The 21332-nt window shown below is 38.1% G+C and overlaps 1 protein-coding gene across 2 annotated transcripts in view; it reads right to left on the minus strand.

Moving 5' to 3' along the window:
* Nucleotides 1–2207: 2207 nt before the first annotated feature.
* Nucleotides 2208–21332, minus strand: part of DDX52 (DExD-box helicase 52) — a 63963-nt gene continuing 44838 nt past the window's right edge. Inside the window, exons 8-20 of one of the 2 annotated variants that reach the window (XM_045773728.2) lie at nucleotides 19270–19400; nucleotides 17440–17625; nucleotides 15469–15612; nucleotides 14754–14865; nucleotides 13833–13905; nucleotides 13122–13325; nucleotides 10649–10739; nucleotides 8259–8381; nucleotides 7975–8125; nucleotides 7680–7755; nucleotides 6332–6403; nucleotides 5671–5763; nucleotides 2208–2695 (exon numbers count right to left, since the gene is read on the minus strand). In XM_045773728.2, coding sequence (XP_045629684.2) covers nucleotides 2638–2695; nucleotides 5671–5763; nucleotides 6332–6403; nucleotides 7680–7755; nucleotides 7975–8125; nucleotides 8259–8381; nucleotides 10649–10739; nucleotides 13122–13325; nucleotides 13833–13905; nucleotides 14754–14865; nucleotides 15469–15612; nucleotides 17440–17625; nucleotides 19270–19400 — 1514 coding nt within the window. In that variant the 3' untranslated portion in view covers nucleotides 2208–2637. The remainder of the gene's footprint in view (nucleotides 2696–5670; nucleotides 5764–6331; nucleotides 6404–7679; nucleotides 7756–7974; nucleotides 8126–8258; nucleotides 8382–10648; nucleotides 10740–13121; nucleotides 13326–13832; nucleotides 13906–14753; nucleotides 14866–15468; nucleotides 15613–17439; nucleotides 17626–19269; nucleotides 19401–21332) is intronic. The other variant, XM_087854601.1, reaches the window with a different exon arrangement.

Genomic DNA, 21332 nt, shown 5'->3' on the forward strand with positions numbered 1-21332 from the left:
ATATAAAATCTGGCCATATTTTTACTTTTTCCCCCTCCTCGAACTACTGCAAGTAAAATACAAAAAGTCCAAGGTAAACTTTTTCAAGCCTTTATGCAGAGTTTGCTTATTAGCAAGTAGTGGATTAATTATAATTAGCTTTATCTTTCCCTCTTGCCCCAAGGCTTTTACAGGGAAACAATTTGTAATAATAGTTATCTTTTATTGGGCACAAATGCTGGAACCATACTGAATTTTTTCAAATCCTCAGTGTCCCTAAGAGTGAGTATGGGCATTTTGCAGGTGAGAAAACCAAGGTTAAAAGAAGTTGTAATTTGCCCAGGTCATAGACTTGGAAAGGAGCAGGACCAGGATTCAAACCCAGGTGTTTCACATAAAAGCCCTTACTCATTTCACTAGCACAGCTATTCAGTTATCATGTATTCTCTTCATAACGGTCTGCTAATTTCATTTCTCTTCTTCTGTAGGTGAAACTGAAATTTGTGTAGCATATAGTCCCAACTGATATTGAAGTGCTAAATTCGGTATTAATCCACTGAGAAACCAAGTTAATACTGGTGTTTGTAGCCACTGTTATTTAAGGATGGGTAGTTACACAGGAGGAAATACTAAAAAGAGGAAATAAAGTCAAATGAAGGGAGTATATCAGGATCATAGAAGATGTGATCTCTTATGTCTGCCAGATACTTTGTTCTTTGCCAGTGGATTCCTACATCTGCTAGACTCAGCACAGGTCAGTCTTCCATGACATCAGATGCTGTCCTCTGATGCTTCAGTACCTTGGCCTTATGTCTAACTCAGCATTTACCACGCTATTTGTTCCTTTACTCTATACCCACCACTACACTCTAAGGGCACAGACTGTGTTACTAAGCCTTGTATTCCTAACCAAATATATCATGTTTGTTTAAGGAATATTTGGCATTCATTTATAACATGTCAGGCACAGAGCTAGGCACTTCCAATAACTGAGACATAGTTGGTATTACCCCCAACCTCATACATGAAAAAAACAGAAGCTCTGAGAAATTACAGAACCTATTCAAAGTCATACAGCTGGCAATAGGTGGCACCATCACGACTTCCAAGATACATAGAGTCAAGGATCTGTTTGTAAGAACAAAGAAAAATCACATGCTTGTATGTATTTTTTGCACCTTGCAGCAAACGGTCTCCATTTACATAAATTCTGAAGAGGAACAATTCGTCTCATTTAAAATATTCAAGTTGGGGGGCGCCTGGGTGGCACAGCGGTTAAGCGTCTGCCTTCGGCTCAGGGCGTGATCCCGGCGTTGTGGGATCGAGCCCCACATCAGGCTCCTCTGCTGTGAGCCTGCTTCTTCCTCTCCCACTCCCCCTGCTGTGTTCCCTCTCTCGCTGGCTGTCTCTATCTCTGTTAAATAAATAAATAAAATCTTAAAAAAAATAATAATAATAAAAAAAAATAAAATATTCAAGTTGGAGTCTATCTGTCCTGACACTAGAATAAAAGGCTGAGAATAAAGGAAATTAATATGTTCAATTCAAATACTGCTGAGGTAAGATTATTTATAGTATTGTAGTAATATTGATAATAACTACCATTCATGTAAGGCAGCATTCTAAGTACCTTACATGTATGAAGTCAACTTCTTATTCCAACTGTACAAAAACTAGCAACTAAGAAGAATCTGCTAATAGTGAATAGTCTCCATCACTGTAAAATCTTAACTCTTTACCTTTGGCAGAGACCTGTTTATTACTAAATGGGTGCAGGGCCATAACGCCTCAGGAAAGACAAGCTGTAAGGGAATGCAGCCACAGCTGTATCAAGTAACAGGAACGTTCTTCCTTATCAGGATAAAGTGTTTATCAGTTTTCAAGCAAAGTCATCTTGAATGGAAACAGACAGGAAAGAGCATGATTAAATGATGGAAAATGGAAGTAAGAAAGGGAGAGGCTGACCATAATCTTGTAGCTGCAACATTATGACAGGTAAGGTACGAGCTCTTTTACCGATGAGGTATAAGGGATTTAACAGACCAAAGAATTTAAAATCCTAAGGAACCTGAGTAACCAGCCACGGAAGAGGCTCTCTGTTGTGGCTCATGCCACAAAAAGGCCATTGACAAATTTAGAAATAGTAAAAGAGACTAATAGGTCTCTTCTTGGTAAACAGTCTGTGCTGCTGCTTGTCCATTCAAACAAACAAACAAACAAAGTGAGGGTGGGGGTGAAAAGGGGTATTTATTTCATCTCAAGGCTTGATTTTGGAATCTGGTTCCAGATGCCTCTCCACAGCATACATCACACCTTCCTTCACACTGAAGGGGAAAATCCTTAAGAGTTCACCACATTTGGGTATTGTTAATTTTAGCACAAGCTTTTATTCTTCTATAAGAAGTATCTCTCTGGATTCACACCACAGAAATGTGAATGAATGTTATTTCCATTGTGTAATAATTTAAAAGTCACCTACAAATTGAAATTTGACATGATGCATTGATAGTTTAGGATCATTTTTCATCAGTCCCACATTCTTATAGCTGATTTCAAATGTTACGGGTGATTACAGGATTTGAAGTATTTCATGAAAACAACATTCGTGCTGGGATCATAAAATTCCATTTCTGATACAGTCTTTTAAAAAGTCTGTTTTTAACTTTTGTCTTCAAGAGCTGCTTTCTTCTTGCTATTCTGACCAGTGACCTTTTTCCTGTGACAAGAAAATTAAAGAAAGTTGAATCCAAAATTCAAAATATATGTACTTTCTAAAACTCTGCCAGTTTAATAAACATTTCCTGAAACCTGTATAATCACATATACGAGACCCTAGGAACCCAAGGATGCATTAGACGTGGTTTTTGCCCTTTAGGAAACCACAATCACCTAAGTGAGACAGAAACATCACTGTAAACTACACTGTAACATGGTATAAAAGATGGAGTCTGACTCTGACATTACTAATAGTTAAGAGTTCACATTGATTAAGTGCTAGATACTGTTGTGTTCTGTATGTATCAGCTCAGATAATCTTCCTAACTTACGAAGAAGATTCTGATATTACCCTCATTTTACAGATGAGGAAAATGAGGCAGAATGGTTGAACAACTTGCTGATCATCACACACTGGTAATAAATATTAGATATGAACCCTGACAGTCTGATTTTAGAATCTGGTAAATGCCATCAATTAGGGGCGCCTGGGTGGCGCAGTCGTTAAGCGTCTGCCTTCGGCTCAGGGCGTGATCCTGGCGTTGTGGGATCGAGCCCCACATCGGGCTCCTCAGCTGGGAGCCTGCTTCTTCCTCTCCCACTCCCCCTGCTTGTGTTCCCTCTCTCGCTGGCTGTCTCTCTCTGTCAAATAAATAAATAAAATCTTTAAAAAAAAAAAATGCCATCAATTAAGCTAACAGAGGAAAAGGAAAAATGTTGGGAGAAAATAACCAATGTTTGCATTCTACAGTTTACTAATGCAAAGTTCCTGGACGTATACTAACTTATTTAATCCTCAACCAACACTGAGTAGCAGAGTTGGCATGATTTATGTACTTATTTCTATCATACACTGGGGGAAGTGACTTGTCCAAAGTCATACAGGAAAAGGTGATATGAAAGCCAATCCTTCTGACTCCAAATCCAACTTTTCCCTCTACTCTAGCAGGCTGAGTTTGTAGTGCCTGAAGTGAGGTCCATAGGCAACAGGATTCAGATTTATATGGAAAGCTGGGCCTGGAGATACGGACTTCAGAGTTCTCGGCAAGGTGTGGGTAGGATCATTAAAGGAACATCTAGAGTAAAAAGGTAAGCTGGAGTTGGATCAGGTGTTGTTTACATGCTCTATTAAGAAGGATGGCTTTTCAATGTGAAACAACAGAGATGGCCACAGCATCTTAAGTGGGGGGCTGAAGTGACAAGATTTATATCAAGTGTCCTCAAAGTCTCAGTGCAGCTAAGTTTTAACACCTCAAGTATGAATGCTACAAACTTATAAAAAATCAACATTCAAATTATAATTCTTTAAAATATTGCTGTTTCTTATGAAAATTCAACATAGCCACCATCTTACTACTGATTTCTGACTTTTTGTTAAAACTTTTATCAGCTGTTGATCAGAGCTTGACGAGATTACATTTCTAATGCTAGCTTTAAGATCACCCAAAGAGGGGCGCCTGGGTGGCACAGCGGTTAAGCGTCTGCCTTCGGCTCAGGGCGTGATCCCAGCGTTATGGTATCGAGCCCCACATCAGGCTCCTCCGCTATGAGCCTGCTTCTTCCTCTCCCACTCCCCCTGCTTGTGTTCCCTCTCTCGCTGGCTGTCTCTATCCTGTCAAATAAATAAATAAAATCTTTAAAAAAAAAAAAAAAAAAAAAAAAAAGATCACCCAAAGAATAGGGTTCTGATGCATTCACAACAGTTCTGATACAGCCCACCACAAGAAAAAGTCTAATGAGATAGATTAGGTGACCAAAGTGCCCAAGCAGAGTGACCATCTCTACCAATCCACCGGTTTAAGTGTCAGCCAGAAACTGTTGCTACAAAAAATTAAAATAAAAAATGTTCTTAGTGAACTAACAAACATGAAATACGTATAGACACAATTAAAATGTTTTAAGCTTTCAAATGATACTTTTGTAAGTTTGTTGCATTTATTCTTCCCAAGTTATTAAAGCTTAAAACTGCACTAAAACTTTGGGACACTGTGTACACTCTATATCCTTGAACTAAACAGTACTTCTCATAGTCAACACAAAATGTCAAGTAAGACTCTTGTTCCACTTAGAAGTGCATGCCAGTTTTTATGCCTTTGTTCACCTTGTCCCTTCCACATGCCTAAATTTACCTGTCCTTAAAGACAGTTCTACCTCCTTGAAGCTTTTTGTAACTACACCAATTCAGAATATTTGTCATCTCCAAACTTCGATTTTATTTAAAAACTATTCTCTAATGTTTTTTCATGTATACTAATCTCCTTTCCCTAACTCTCGGAAAGGGGTCTCATTTTAGATTCAGTCACATATCCAAGTACCTGGCAGGAGAAAAGGTATTTGGTAAATGCCTACATTTTACATGTATTATATATAAACTTGTACTGGCAGAATTTGAAGAGTGTCATTTTCCTTAAATACTGTAAAGAGTAGTACAGGTTAGCACATCTTCATTACCCCTATCAAAAGGTAGTCCTGTGTATATGCTAAAAAAAAATCAGTGTTTTAACATCCTCCTAAAACTCAGCTAAACAACTACAAATTCACTCAAGTCATACTTTTTAGAGGTGTTACAATGTGCTTCAGCATAAGCCTAAGATTACACTGAAATGCTGCCCAGGATGGGGAACTTCAGGGAAGATTCCATCAATGTGAGTCTACAGCCCTCATTGCCTCAGCAGTATGTCCTGATGTAGGCTGTGTGGAGGTCATGGGCAGTGCAATTCTAATTCAAAGTGAACTGAAATCATTCCTTCAAAGATAGAAAAACCCAGATCAGTAATATACACATAGAGAAAAATTCCAAGATTGAATCATCCAAGTTCCCAAATCACAGGCAACCTAAAATATATTACTTTTATTACATTCTATAACTGGCTGAACCTATCAATTCTACCTCAAAAAATTTATCCTAAGAGGAAATAATGCCTACTAGAACCATATGACAGAGTCGAACAGTCACTTTTCTCATCATACACTTACCGTTTATGCTCAGCTTTTTCTAAGAAATATTTTGGAGTTGTACTAATGCTCTCCCTTTCCAATGGCTTCTTAATCATCTTTTTCTTTTGTTTGCTGAAAGTTATAAAAAGAGAAAAGAATGAAATTCAGTAGAACGTAACTGATAAGAGCTTAAGCTAAAACTAGTTTGATTCTTGATCACAAAATTCACTTTTTAACCCACTTATGGTTTGTGGTGACACTATCTCCACTTGAAAATGCCAGATTACCCAATAGCATTTAGAGATAATCCAGAGGGATGATAAATTTGATCAATTTTTTAAAGAGGCACTGATTATGATTAAAATATGTCCTGTGTCACACTTATATCCTGTGCCAACAAGCCTTAAAGTTTGATTTGGGGCAATTAACTGCTTTTTATCAGTTTCATGAACTAAAATCAATTCTAAGCATATTTCATTACATTGAATAATTTTTTAAAATCTGAATACTTAACATTTCAAGAATGAAAAAACTGACAAGAACATATTCACAGATATTTAAAAAAGAAACATTTTATCTTAGAATTTCTGAAAGTAGTAGTATTGCTAGTAACTGTAAGAGTGTGAAAGCAAGAATGCATATGGAGGAAAGAGGGAGGGAGGGGGAGAGAAAGATCATGGAGGTAAATTCAAGATTGTACCTTAGTAGTTTCTGGAAACCTTTTATGTATTCTGGCACGGGACATCCGGCCTGCTGTATCACATTGGCAACGCTAAAAAAGGAACCCATAAATATTAATTTGTATCTGGTCAAATTGATGTTCACATACTTAAACCCTCCGTACAATTCGAGAGGAATGAAAACTACACACGCAAGAAAGTAATCCAGCACAGTGTTCTGCTATAAATGATCACCAGGTTTGCACACTGGATTGTGGAGAGAACTGTCTCCTGGACGGAAACTGATGAGTGATCTTATCTAGCAGCTATTTCTCCTCAACATTTACCAAGCCCTGCAAAGCTACTAACCCAATCTTGGATGAGGACGCTGACTGTAATTTATTAGATGACAGTGCTTACTGTGCACTGGCACTGTCTGAGGCTTTTCACGTGTAGTGACTTACTCAATCCACACAACAAGTCTTTACTAACGAAATACTACCAGTATTCCCCTTGCCCGGAGAGAAAACTGAGAGGCACGGTTATGTGGACGTGGAGCTCATCAGAGTCACATGCTTGGAGTTACTGAGGAGATGCAGGTGAATCTAGGCTTTTGGAACAGACTCCCCTACACATGAACGTGTAAAAGTCTGCTCAAAGTATATCCAAGGTTGATAACAAAGCCAAGGTTCAGAAGGCACAAATCAAAATCTTTGCCAAAACTGTTAAACACATCAAAGTACAAACTGCCTTTGGCCATAACTCAATTTCATTTGTTAGAAATGCGAAGTGCTATCAATTATCATCAGTCTAAAATTACTGTAGGCAGCCAAAATGTAGGAAACTCAGCTTTTATTTTAAGATCTATGACGTTGGGCTAAATTAAGACCCAACATTCTAAAAGTGCATGTGTTACCCAGGCTTCAAAGAGCTACAACCGAATAATATTGGGAGTGTGTTACTGAAATAGTTTTTCCTAGGACTAAATATAAAACTCCATCTGCCCAGAAGAGTAAAGGGAAGGATGCATCATGGTAAGAGAAAATTTTAACTGGGCTGAAGTGACTCAAGGGTTAACTTTATTCACCAATCCGAAGACTTCACTATTACATTGTGAGTAATATCAACCAATGGCTAGTGGGAGAATCCTGTGAGTCTGAAATTTAATAATGAACATTCCATTATGAATACTTCCAAATTCTAATAATGAAAAGGCAAAAACAAAGGCTTTTGATCATTTTTCCTTTTGTCATGGCTAAAATGTGGTTGACTAATACCATAAGAGTATTTGGGACCTGGCCATTTTGTAATTACCTGTTAATTGTGGGTGCATACAAGAATAATGAAGCAGTCTGCCATCTTAATACTAAGTTATTTTTCCTAATTTACCTTCTTAATAATGGTTTATCATCTTCAGTGAAAAATGTAACAGCTTTTCCTTTATGCCCTGCTCTTCCAGTTCGACCTAAAAAAAAAAAAACCAGACCATAAACAACACTTTTCTGGGAAAGGGAACTTCAAGATTGACATACAAGTCACTGGCTTTTCACTAAAATGAGCACTATAAAATGAGCATGTTTGAAGGGAAGGAGGAGGTGCAAGCCAGACGAGTAGTGCCCGGGGGTGGTGGGTGTGTGTGGAGGGGGAGCTCGGCCGAGGGGTAGCAGCAGGATAGACAACTCACCTATCCTGTGGATGTATTCCACTGAGCTGGTTGGAAAGTCATAGTTGATCACCAAGTTCACACCTTTAAAATCAATCCCTCGGGCCAGCAAGGCTGTACAAATAAGAACCCAGATTTTTCCAGCTCGGAAGCTGTGGACTGTGTTATCTCTCTGGTTAATAAAACAGATGTTCAATGTTTTAGTACTAGTCTAGGAACGGAAAACAAGTACTTCATACATTTCATGCCACTATTGTAAAGTTTAGTAGTTCTTTATCATTTTGAAAGTATACACTGGACTTTACCTGTTGCTGTGTTCTGTCTGCATGAATAACATCAACATTAATACCTTCATATATGAGCTCATGAAAAAGTTCTTTAGCCCTTTCAATGGACTGAACAAAAACAAGAACAGGTGGATTGAAACCCTAAAAGAAAGAAGGCAAAAATCAGCACATATAACCCTAATCAATACAATCGTAGTACTTCGTATGATTTTAGTTCATAAAAGGACCCAATTCAATTTAGTGTACTTTTTATTGCCAAATTTCTCAGATCAGTGGTCTCCATCTGCCTCCATCTTCTTCACCAACCGTTCTCTACTCAACTTGAACTCTAATATCCATCTTGCTAATTTCAACAATCGTATGTAATTAATCCCCTTTACCCTTCTATAATGATAGATGCCCACTCCCTAGAACAATCATCTCTTGGCTTCTGTGCCTCAGAGATTTTTTAATTCTGCTAAAATGCAATAACTGTTTTTTTTAATTCACTGTTTATCCTAATTGTGGGTATTCCTCCAAACTTAGTCTTTGGTTCTCCGTTCTCTCAATACAGTCATTATCTTATTAGGTTAAATATAATCTCAGTTATCAACTACCCACTCTAAGCAGATGATTTTTACACTTCTATTATCACACCCACCTCTCTCTCAAACCAGCTTTCTCTATTTTCAACTGATTAGGGCTTAACCTTTTTATTTTGCTTCACAAGCTCTCCTTTTGAAATCTAATAAAGCTGTCAAGCTTTCTAATAGGCAACCATGCATTCACTCAAAATCTGACACATAACTTCAGAGGGTTCACGGACCTCCTAAGGTCATGCATGGCTAGAAATCCCTGACGTATAATCTCCATGTGAGTATCCATGTGAAAACCTTAAATTTCCTAGTGCCAAATGATACCTTTAAGAGTATTAATGAAACAAATGTACATGGCATCGTGTGCCAAGCACTATTCTAAGTACTATGCTTGTATTAAGTCACTAATATTAAAACAATTCTATGAGAGAGATATTATTATTTCCATTTTACAGATGAGGAAGCGGTGAGGTTAATTTGCCTAAAGCTAGAATTCCAATTCAGGTAGTCTGGCTCCAAAGTTCAAGCTTTTAACCACTTCTGTAGTCACTAGGTACTTGCAAACACCCTTCCCTTTCACCCTCCAACTATTCTTAACATTCCACCACAGAGGCTGTCAGCCCATTTCCCACTCACCCCATTTTCCTCATTTATTTCCTCCTCATCTCTAACCAGCCTAATTTAACAACCTACTGATTGGTTTCTTTACTTTCATTCTCTTGCCATTACATTTTATATACCACTGTTTATTTATTTTTTCTTAAAGATTTTATTTATTTATTTGACAGAGATAGAGACAGCCAGCGAGAGAGGGAACACAAGCAGGGGGAGTGGGAGAGGAAGAAGCAGACTCATAGCAGAGGAGCCTGATGCGGGGCTCGATCCCATAACACCGGGATCACGCCCTGAGCCGAAGGCAGACGCTTAACCGCTGTGCCACCCAGGCGCCCCTATATACCACTGTTTAAATAATTTTCCTTAAAATTCTCCAAATGTCCAGTGGTTTCTCTTAACGTGACCCCAACTTTCCTGTCCAACCTGATCTTCTTTAATTCTCACCATAAACTCTTTGCCTTAGATAGGAAACTTCTCCATGGGTGTCCAAACCCACTGTGTTCACTTCCATGGCTTAGACTACTGCAGCTGCTCCTCCAACCATCAACTCCCCTTGCCCTTTTGTCTCACAGATCCTTCCAAGGCCCGAATTAGTAGCATTTTCTCCATAAGGCTTTCCCCAACCAATTCAACTCTTCCTCTTGGCCCCATTATGACTACATGGATGCTTAAGAAAAACATTCTATAGCCTTTTATGACACTTTACTGCAAACTATCTTACGTAAGTCTATTTCTTTTATCCCCTAAAAAAGAATAAATTCTAGGGACAGGGCTTAAGATTTCTATTTGTTTTATTTTGCCCTGCCCTGACCCCTCACAGTAAACTTTTGAATTATGGATTCTACTCAATATTTACTGAAGGGATAAAAACAGACAACCACACTCAGTGTCCTACTCATTCTACAATGCTCCTAGATTCTAGATGAAACCAGCAGAGGGACGGGGGGAGATGAAGGGAGCCAATACAGATGTAGATGTGAAAAAAGGAGGCTTTTAGGGCATCAGGTAGGTCTTTTCCTAGCCCACCCTGAGCTGGGAACAGAAAACTTATCATATTCTAAGTGGTGAGCCTCTCCGCTTGGGACAACAGTTGACTCAATGTGCTTAAGAATTTACCACTAGATTACTAAATATGATATAGGAATAGTACTCAGCCTCCCACCATCATATAAGATTTGAAGAACTTGATCAAATTTCAAGAAGATAGTCCAAATATACCTTTTTAACAAGTTCTCTCATGGCCAGAAGTTTCCCAGTCTCAGACCCAACAAAGAGAAGCTCTTGTTCTACAGTCTCTACTGCAGAATTCCTGAAAGGGAAACATACCTTGTAGACCGCAAGAGCCAATTTTTGCTTCCCCCAAAATAATAAATAAATTAAAAAATTTATATAACCCCAACAGAATCAACTTTTCCTTCGTCAATATAAGCATTTAATTATTTATACTTTAATTTGAAGATGAAGTTATTTACTTATTTTAAAGTTTATTTAAGTAATCTCTACACCCAATGTGGGGCTCAAACTCAGGACCCTGAGATCAAGAGTTGCATGCTCTTCCGACTGAGCCAGGCAGATACCCCAATATATATATATTTATAAAAAGATTTTATTTATATGAGAGAGAGAGTGTGTGTGTGTGCACATGTACGCAGGGGCAGAAGCAAAGGGAAAGGGACGAGCCGACTCTGCATGGAGCCTGACTCAGGGCTGGACCCCATGACTCCGACCACGACCCAAGCTGAAACCAAGAAGCAGATACCCAACTGACTGAGCCACCCAGGTGCCCCCCAAAGTTATTTTTAAATGTTTTATTCTAATTATAAAAATGTGGGGCGCCTGGGTGGCACAGCGGTTAAGCGTCTGCCTTCGGCTCAGGGCGTGATCCCGGCGTTACGGGATCGAGCCCCACGTCAGGCTCCTCCGCTATGAGCCTGTTTCTTCCTCTCCCACTCCCCCTGCTTGTGTTCCCTCTCTCGCTGGCTGTCTCTATCTCTGTCGAATAAATAAATAAAATCTTTAAAAAAAATAAAAGTAAAAATAAAAAAAATAATAATAATTATAAAAATGTTACCTAAAGAAAACTTGAAAAATATAGAAAACTGTAAGCAGAACAAATTGTCCACAATCCTACCATTTTAGAATCAATCATGACATTTTCTTGTAGTCTATAATCATAAATTTTCATGTGACTAAGTATTTACTGACAAAAAATTTCTAAAAATAAAATTACCAGATAAAATAATGAGAACATTTTTAAGGTTCTTACAGGTTTGAGCTTTTTTTCTTAATGATGAGTAAGAGTCTTTTTATAGACAGTTGGGGGTGAGCCTTAAGAGCTTTATAAACACTAATAAGATGTTGTAGTACAGGGGCGCCTGGGTGGCTCAGTCGTTAAGCGTCTGTCTTTGGCTCAGGTCATGATCCCAGGGTCCTGGGACTGAGTCCCTCGTCGGGCTCCCTGCTGCGCAAGGTGTCTGCTTCTCCCTCTCCCTCTGATCCTCCTCCCCATTTGTGCGCTCTCTCTCTCTCTCTCTCTCTCTCTCTCTCTCGGTCTCAAATAAATAAATAGTCTTAAAAAAAAAAGAAAGATGCTGTAGTACATTACAGTCCATCATAAATATTTTTCCCTTCTATTTTCCGCCTTTACATTTATGTGTATTCTACTTTCTTTTTACAAACAGAAGTTTTAAGTTTAAAGTAGGCAGAGTATTCTTTATTGTTCCATTTGGAACAATATGTTTTTTTTTTTTTACTTAATATGGTATTTCAAGCACTTTTTAAAAAAATTTTATTTATTCATTTGAGAGAGAGAGTGTGCACAGAGGAGAAGAAGAGAGCACAGAAGGAAAGGGAGAAGCAGGCTTCCCGCCGAGCAGGGAGCCCAACGCGGAGCTCGATCCCAGGACCCTGCGATTATGACCTGGGCCAAAGGCAGGTGCTCAACCAAACTAAGCCACCCAGGCGTCCCAAACACATTTTCCTACAGCTATAGTCTTCATACTTATCATTTCATGGGTTGCATAATATTCAATCACGTGGCTATATTATAAATTCCTAAACATTTTTCTACTAGTCCATGTTCATTTAGTATAAAATGCTCCCCCAAGTATTTTTTTTTTAATGAATTATAAATCAAATGGCTCAGTATCATCAGCTTCCTCCTCTATGGTCTTACTTAAGTAAGCCATCAAAGAAACTAAATCCTCTGGGTGGCTACAGAGTTCATGTCATACTTTGTGCAAGGATGGGAAAAATCAACTGAAAACATAATGACAGAAATACTAATAGGATATTTGAGAATCTCCCTTTGGATTACTCTAAAATAGAAAATCCTTGGGGCGCTCAGTCAGTTGAGTGTCCGACTCTTGATTTCGGCTCAAGTCATGATCTCAGGGTTGTGAGATTGAGCCCCATATCAGGCTCTTTGGTGGGTGTGAGGCCTACTTACGATTCTCTCTCTCCCTCTCTCTCCCTCTGCCCCTCCCTCTCGCCTCTCTCTCTCCCCCTCTCTAAAAAATAAATAAAATAAAATGGAAAATCCTTAATCAATCTTGACGTTAAGGAATACGTGTCTTTCAGTAAAACTTTCCCTGTTATTAATCTAAGGCCAAACAACGTATCTCTTCGAGTCCAAAAAAAGGGGACTTGTATTAAAAAAAAAATCAGTGGGATAACGTAGAAGAACAATTACCTTGCTCCAATGGATACAGTAATGACATTGTCCAGATTGAGTTTACACCACTGCTCAACATCATAAGCAAAAGTTGCACTGAACATAGCTCTTCTGACCTTATGAGACGTGCAGGCCAGGAAAATGGAAGCCAGCTGGTCTCTGAACCCAGTTTTGCCATCTTCAAACAGTTTGTCTGATTCATCTACTACCAGCCACTCAACACTGAGAAATAACAAAACAACTTGTGGGTATTGAACCAGGAGATCCAAGACATTTCACTAAACTGAGGGGACACATGAAGTCAAACCATTATGCCACTTCTCAGATCCACATAACATACCAGAAAAAGGTAAAAGAAAAATCAGCAGGAAAAAGGTAAAAATAATATAAACATAAAGTAATATTCTATTCCTTTAGCCTCAAAGAGATGAGGTTCCATTAGCAACAGCAGAGCTTTGCATAAGCCTTATAAACTCCATCACCATTGCTGAAAGAAGTGAAAACATCTCGGGGAATTCTGTACTAACTGCTTATCAGAATCTGTAACTTTCTTTCAGACCAGATAGTTACTTTCCTATGAGTTTAATGAAAACCATTATTCTCAGCACCAACACTGACTGAGAGCTGGCAGATAGCAAGCTCCAACGGGCCATAATATAAGCACCCAGGGACCAAACAGAATCAACTAAGTGAAAATACACATAGAAGAGATTAAAATATTATCTGTACCTTGTTAAATCTATTCCTGGAGGATCTTGCTTTAATAGATAGATTAGTCGATTGGGAGTAGTCACAAGAATATCTATAGGGAAAACAAATGGTACAAATTGCAAAAGCAAGATTCATCTCTCCTTAACTAGGGAATTAAGCCTCTTGAATTTCAGCGAAGAACCTGAAGAGGGGGGAGGAGGGGCAAGTTATACTTGCTATCTTACTACACCAACCCCACAGAAGTTCTTTCTTATTAGTAAGCTAATATATGCATTTTTAATCCATCATAGCACAAACTACTATGTGCTTACTCTCCTTTTATTATGTGTGATCTGCCTTCTCAACTTCTAAGAGGCAAGAACGCTATAATCCAACCGTGTTACTTTCAAATATTTTGTTTTTCGGGAAAAATCCTTTCCTTAAATGAAATTTACTCAGAAGCTCAAAATGAAAAACAGGTAAAAGCTGATTTTCTGACTGATATAAGGGTAGGAATGTAAGCCATTCTTATCTGCAGAGTATTTCCATGGCAGATTAAAAATCAATAGTATAAAGCAGAGTTTCTCAGCCTTAGCAGTACTGCCATTTTGGTCCAGATAACATTTTGTTGTAGGGGACTGTCTTGTGCATTATGGGATGTTGTTACCTCTACCTACCATAGGTTAGTAGCACCCCAGTTTTGACAACTTAAAATGTCTCCAGATATTGCCCAATGTCCCTGGGGTGGAAGGTAAGGTGGGGGGCAAAACTGCCCCGCCAGAATCACTGGTATGTATTTATGTAAGTACCGAGTGGGAGCGGAGAGATCTCTTTTAGTTTCTCTAAAAACCAAACTGATTGAGCGTATGACTACACTTTTAAGAACTCTTAGGTGGTAGTTAAGGATATTTGTAATTTGCAAATCTTGCACGCTCTGTATCTTAAGCATGAACCCCTTACCAAACTTCTTAGATGACTTAGGTCCAAATTTCTTGGCTGCCACTGCCGCTTTGTGGATCATGTGTATCCTGAATCCTGTTCCCTCTGAGACTTTTACTAACTCTCTGTGAATCTAAAACGGCAAACGACAAAAAGTTCAGCTGCTAAGATACTTAGATAAGATGTATAGTCTTGTTTACATTATTAAAATTAACCTATTACCAACCCACAAATAACTGAAATTAAACCCATAACAGTATGTGCATTAGCCTGGAATCTCAGCATTTTGCAATCTGCTACATCCTGGTTTTGGAATACAATGCTATTAGAAAACTAGCTCATGCTTGGCATGTGTTTTCTATTAAGTGCATTGGAAGCGTGGAGCAGGTCACTGTGTAGTTTTTCTTTCTCAAAAACTGAGATGAGGTTTCATTTTTCTAGGTGAGAAAAATACATGTTAAGAGGGACTATATATTCCAGTAGCCTCAACTTAAAAGATCTTAGAGCATTTACCAAAAAATATCATTAATGTTTAAATCATTTTTTTAAAAAATCATAAAAAGACTAAAAAAACTTGCCCATGTGCAGTAAGATACACAACAGAGTAGGATACAGTACAGAATATCACGTCAAAAGACATGGACCTTAGTCTTTTTGAAACCTTTTTCCTACCCTCAAATAAGAAATGACTAAAGCAAACACCAAATACATCCTCCTTCAAAGATACAAGTCATACCTGGTTGGCAAGTTCTCGTGTCGGTGATATAATCAGAGCTCTGAAGCCTTTATTTGCAGGCTGTTTTAGGTGCATCAAAATGGGAATGCTAAAAGCCAAAGTCTTTCCAGATCCAGTAGGAGCAGAAGCCAGAAGTTCTCGGCCCTAAAAACAAGGTATATTAAGTATAAAGTAAGTACATAAATTTTTCAGAGCCTGCCATAGAAATAATGCAACCAGCCATAGAAATAACAAAATAATCATAATGCAACCAGTATAGAAGTAAAAAATAATCATAATGAATGTAATCATTCATATTCCCGCCACTTGTCTAACTTTTCCCGTATTTTTTTTTTTTTAAGATTTTATTTATTTATTTGACAGAGCGAGAGACAGCCAGCGAGAGAGGGAACACAAGCAGGAGTGGGAGAGGAAGAAGCAGGCTCCCAGCAGAGGAGCCCGATGCGGGGCTTGATCCCAGGTAATGTAAATAATGTAAACGAGACTATAAATCTTGCTTTTCTAACGTCATCCACCCCTGCCACCAGTGCCCCAAAGGAGTTTCTGACCATTGCCACCACACACCATTTGACCTGGGTAAAGAATATGGATAACTAAAATCCAAAGATAATTCAAAACCTCAAGTATTTCCTTTATTTCAATTTTTCTTTCCCACCAAACTCTCTTATCAAAGCAAAATTATAAAACCAACTTCCCCCCTGATATTTGTACTGCTCGATCCCTAGGGACAGTTTTAGTAAGTAACAGAATGGCTAAAGATAAGAAATAAAAAGTGGCAATAACCTGAGTGACAGTAATTTATAGGTGACAGTCTTCAAAAAGTCACTAAGACTTTTAGAGCTTTAAGCTGAAGTTGTAACAGAAACAATCTTAAGTGAAAATTAAAAGCAAATTTACTATAATGTGAGGCAACATCATTCAAATGTACTTTCACTTCAGTTCCCAAAGAAAACAAAAAGGGCTAGTACGGATGAAAAGGTAACTCCGACCCTTTGGCTACCCGAACCAAAGGCCATCTTGGCTACATGGGAGAAAAAGTCAGCTCTCATCGGGACAAAAAGAAACCTCAGAAAAATTTAATTTCTGAAACCCCAAGTGAACCCATGCCTCTATCAACAGTAGTTATACTGTGGTATTTTCAAACAACAGAGTACTACTCGTTGACAAGCTACTATAAATGGAACGTGGATGAATCTCAAAAACAATATGCAGAGTGAAAGAAACCAGAAATTAAAAAATAAATAATGAATGATACCACTTCTATGACATTCTATAGAAGAGGCAAAACTAATACCTGGCAACAGAAATCAGAACAGTGGTTCCCTCTGGGCAGGGGTGAGGTGAGGACTGAACGGAAAGGACACAACAGAATTTTCTGAGGTGACAGAAATGTTACACGTCTCCGTTGGGGGGATGGTTATATAGGGTATGCATTGTTGAAATTCACTGAACTGTGAATCTATGCATTTTATTGTATATAAGGTATATTTCAATAACAAAATGTACTGGGGAGAAAGAAGTCAGGCCGTGTACAAGAATTCGTATTTCTGAAATAGCTCCTGGAAATAATAAACTAAATCATGGATGAATAAACAGAACATAGTCCCTATCCTCAGAGGGTTTACACTCTAGCAAAATGTAAAAGGTAAACACAATTAGTATAACTATACAGTAGTGTAAAGTGTAAGATAAATGTTGCAAAAAAAAAAACCAAAAAAAAAATACGACACACTGAATACCTTGGAGAACTGGTGGCAGAGGAAAGAGTGTTGGTAAAAGAAAAAGATCACATCTAATTGTAGTGATGCGGGGGGGGGGGGGGGGCAGGCATTTTGAGATGGACCTTAAAAGCAAAGGAAGGATTTCAACAGGGAGAGAGAAGGTAGAAAGGAATACTTCAAAAACAGGAAACAGAATGAGCTAACACACAAAGGAAGGAATGTTAGAGGCATTCTAGACCTTCCTACTCACATGCAGCATAACTGGAATGGCTTGCATTTGGATTGGTGTAGGCATCTGGAAGCCTGCGTCGAGAATGTTCTGAAGCAGTCGAGAATTGATTTTATATTCCTGGTCAAGTTGTTGAAATGTAGCAATTGGGTCAGGAAGATCAGTTCCTTGGACATGAATTTTGTGTTTATTCCGGAAGAAGTTTATCTGAAAAGTGAAATAAAGGGTCACCATGGATATGGTCACATATAGTGTCAGATGTTGTAAAGCCACAGTAACAGTTTCTAGGATAAGCTTTAGTAATATATGAACTTTTTGATTAAATTCCAAGCCCTAAAAGATACAGATATTAGATACACTTCATGCCCTTTCATAGACAGAAGACCTTCATAACAATAAAACCTATCTATCTACTTTCTTGTATTAATGTGTGAAGGCCACGAGTAATGGTTATTTATATTAATGTGCCACCATGATCATCACAACTTGTAATTTTATATAAGCTTCTAGAAGGCAGACACTGAATCCATCTAGTATTTTCTTTATATGGCACTTAGCACACAAATGCCAATGCTTTTTGATGATTTACTCTCAACTCTAATTATTAAAATTGAGGGCCCAAAGCGGAGTCGAGTGGTGTTGATTTGGTTTGTATTCCCATTCTGAGAGAGTGACAGCCAAATTCTGGATTCGCGGTTACTGAAGTGAGCTGAACAGTACTTTCCATCTGCAACACAGCAGGTGTGCAGCAGACATGACAATGGTGTATCCGTTATTTCTTCTGTATTCTACTCCCCCAAGGTATAAAATAGGTTTCTTAAGAATTCTAACTCTTGGGGCACCTGGGTGGCTCAGTCTGTTAAGCATCTGCCTTTGGCTCAGGTCATGATCTCAGGGTCCTGGGATGGAGCCCAGACTCAGGTTCCCCGATCAATGGGCAGTCTGAGTCTCCCTCTCCCTCCTCTAACCTCTCACCCTGCTCATGCTCGCTCTCTCTCAAATAAATACGTAAAATCTTAAAAAAAAAAAAAAAAAGAGTTCTAACTCTCAAACCCCTATCAGAGGAAATCTTTCTAAACCAGTGAGCTTTGGGTCATAATCCTGGGACCCTGGGATGAAGCCTCAAGTTGGGCTCCCTGCTTCTCTCTTTCTCTCTGCTGCTGCTCCCCCTGCTTGTACTGTCTCTCTCTTTCTGTCAAATAAATAAAATCTTTAAAAAATAATAAAAAATAAACCAGTGAGCTTGACAAAGAGAAGGGGGCAAATTTTACGTTTTACAAGGGGATATGAAATTTTAAAAATTTCATTCCAAATAAGTAATCAATCTTGGAATTTGGACAGGTCAAAAATTCATAGTATATAGTATATGAGAATTGTGTGTCTATACACACACACACACACACACACACCTTTTGACCTGTTCAAGTTTCAAGATACTTTCAAGAATTTTAAACTTTAGGGGTACCTGGGTGGCTCAGTTGATTAAGTGTCTGCCTTTGGCTCAGGTCATGATCCCAGGATCCTGGTATCGAGCCCCGCATTGGGCTCCCTGCTCAGCAGTGGAGTCTGCTTCTCCTTCTCTCTTTGCCCCTGCTCCTGTTCTCTCTCTAATTTGCTCACTCTCTCAAATAAATAAATAAGAAATCTCGGGAAAAAAAAAAGGATTTTAAACTTTAAAATTTTCAGCCACAGCACAAATACTTAAAGTTTTCATTAACATGAAATCTAAACTAATAAAATTAATCTTCTATCTTCACAAAACTATATTCACTTTTACCAAGAGAATAACCCAAGGACAAGGAAAAATTCACTACGTCAGAAAAGCAGCTAGGGCTAAGACATTTTTCTAACCTTTTCTTTTCTGAGATTCTCCAACTTTCCTGAAGTTAGTTTATTTTCTCTTTTAATTTTTTTATCTTCAATCTTTGCTTCCACAGATGATATCCACTGTATAGTAGAACCTTCTTCTTGAGAAGTAATTTCTAAAATATATGTTAAAAATTAAAAGATTTTGAAATGCAACATTCCCGAGAGTAACCGACAGGCCACAGCATCACACTAAACGAAAGTAAAGTACTAGCTAATACAACTAGAGAAAAGAAAGTAATGGGAGGAATAACAATTGGAAAAGGACAGGCAAGTTCTCTGTTGGTAAAATCAAGAGCTCTGAAGCTCCCGCTCTTCTTTTTGTTAGTTCAACTGTGTGATATGTAGACAACTGTATACTTGAAAACAGTAAGATTAAATTGAAAATACTTAAATAAGAGATTTCAACAAGGCAGCCAGCTTTCCCATATCCAACCAATTAGGAAATAAATATGATGAAAGAATAGATTTCACTTATCATAGTGATGAACATAGCACAGTACTTAAGGACTAGTCACTAATATAAAGATAGAACTTCTCACTAATCTGTAACTAAAATTAGTTCAGTGAAAAGTCGTGGCAGGATTGTTTTGGAAACCAGACTAGCTGACTTTAAAAGTTCATGTGGAGGGGCGCCTGGGTGGCTCTGTCGGCTGAGCATCCAACTCTTAGTTTTAGCTCAGGTCATGATGTCACGGTTGTGGGTGGAGCCCCGAGTCAGGCTCTGCACTCAGCACAGAGTCTGCTTCAGGTTCTTTCTCCCTCTCCCCTTGCCCCTCCCCACTCACGCTTTCTCTCTCTTTCTCTAAAATGAATAAAATAAAATCTTAAAAAAATAAAGTTCATGTGGCAAAATAAATATGTAAGAATAACCTTAAAAATTCTAAGAATAGCAATAAGCAAGACCACTTTTGGTATTTCTTTTAAATTTTCTTTCACTTCACTGAGGTACCACTGATATATAATAAATTGCATTTATTTAAAATATACAATTTAAGGAATTTTGACGTATGTATACATCTGTTAAATCTTCACTACATTCAAATTTATTTCCATCACCACCCAAAATCTCCTTGTGGCCCCTTATAATGCACTGCTCCACCCCTAAACAACCACCTACCTGCTTTCTGTCACTGTAGATCAATTTGCTTTTTCTGGAATTTTATATAAATGGAATCATGTAGTATGTACTAAATTTAGTCTGGCTTCTTTCACTCAGAATAGTTATTTTGAGATTCATCCACGTTGGAGCATGTATCAATAATTAACTTTTTATTTAAAGGTAGTATTCCACTGTATGGATATATAAATTGCTTACCCTTCACCTCCTGAAGGACATTTGGGTCATTTCCAGTTTTTGGCTACTGAAAATAAAGCTGCTATGAACACCTGTGTAGAAGTCTCTGTGAGGACACAGGTTTTCCTTTCTCTTAGGTAAATTCTTAGAATGGAATAGGTGGGTCATATGATAGGTGTATATCTAACTTTTTAAAAAAGTCCTTTGTCAATTTCTACCCTAAAAGCCTACTGGAATTTTAATTGAGTTTATTTTGCATTGACTCTATAGATCACCTTAGGGGGAAAATATTTAGTTGACCAATCAAAACATAGTATGCCACATTATTCTGTACTATGTCACACATGTGCTACATTATAGTATGTATCTGTGTGTTACTGGTTGCCCAATAGTTGAATCCTTTTCCCAAGTTTGTGCCAGGTCTTTTTTTTTTTTTTTTTTAAACTAATCTTGGTGGAAGGCTTTATCAAACTTCCTTGCAGTCAGGGAAGTAAAATGTGTAACACTGTAACAGTGAAAGTGTGGAACCGGAGTCAATGTCCACACACATGGACTTGTCAAGTCAATTATGGAACATCCCTATAATGTGTAATGGCATACTATACTATGATTCAATGAACAAAGCAGTGGACTTCCTACTGATAACAGTGTTTCTGGTGGACAATTCCAAAATACCTAAACTTAAAATAAACCTACTGATTAACTCTGAAATTCCATTTCTAAGAATTTATCAGATATACTCCCCCATACA

Source organism: Ursus americanus, chromosome 23, assembly GCF_024610735.1.
Source record: "Ursus americanus isolate L20-20 chromosome 23, mUrsAme1.1.p, whole genome shotgun sequence".
NCBI lineage: Eukaryota > Metazoa > Chordata > Mammalia > Carnivora > Ursidae > Ursus > Ursus americanus.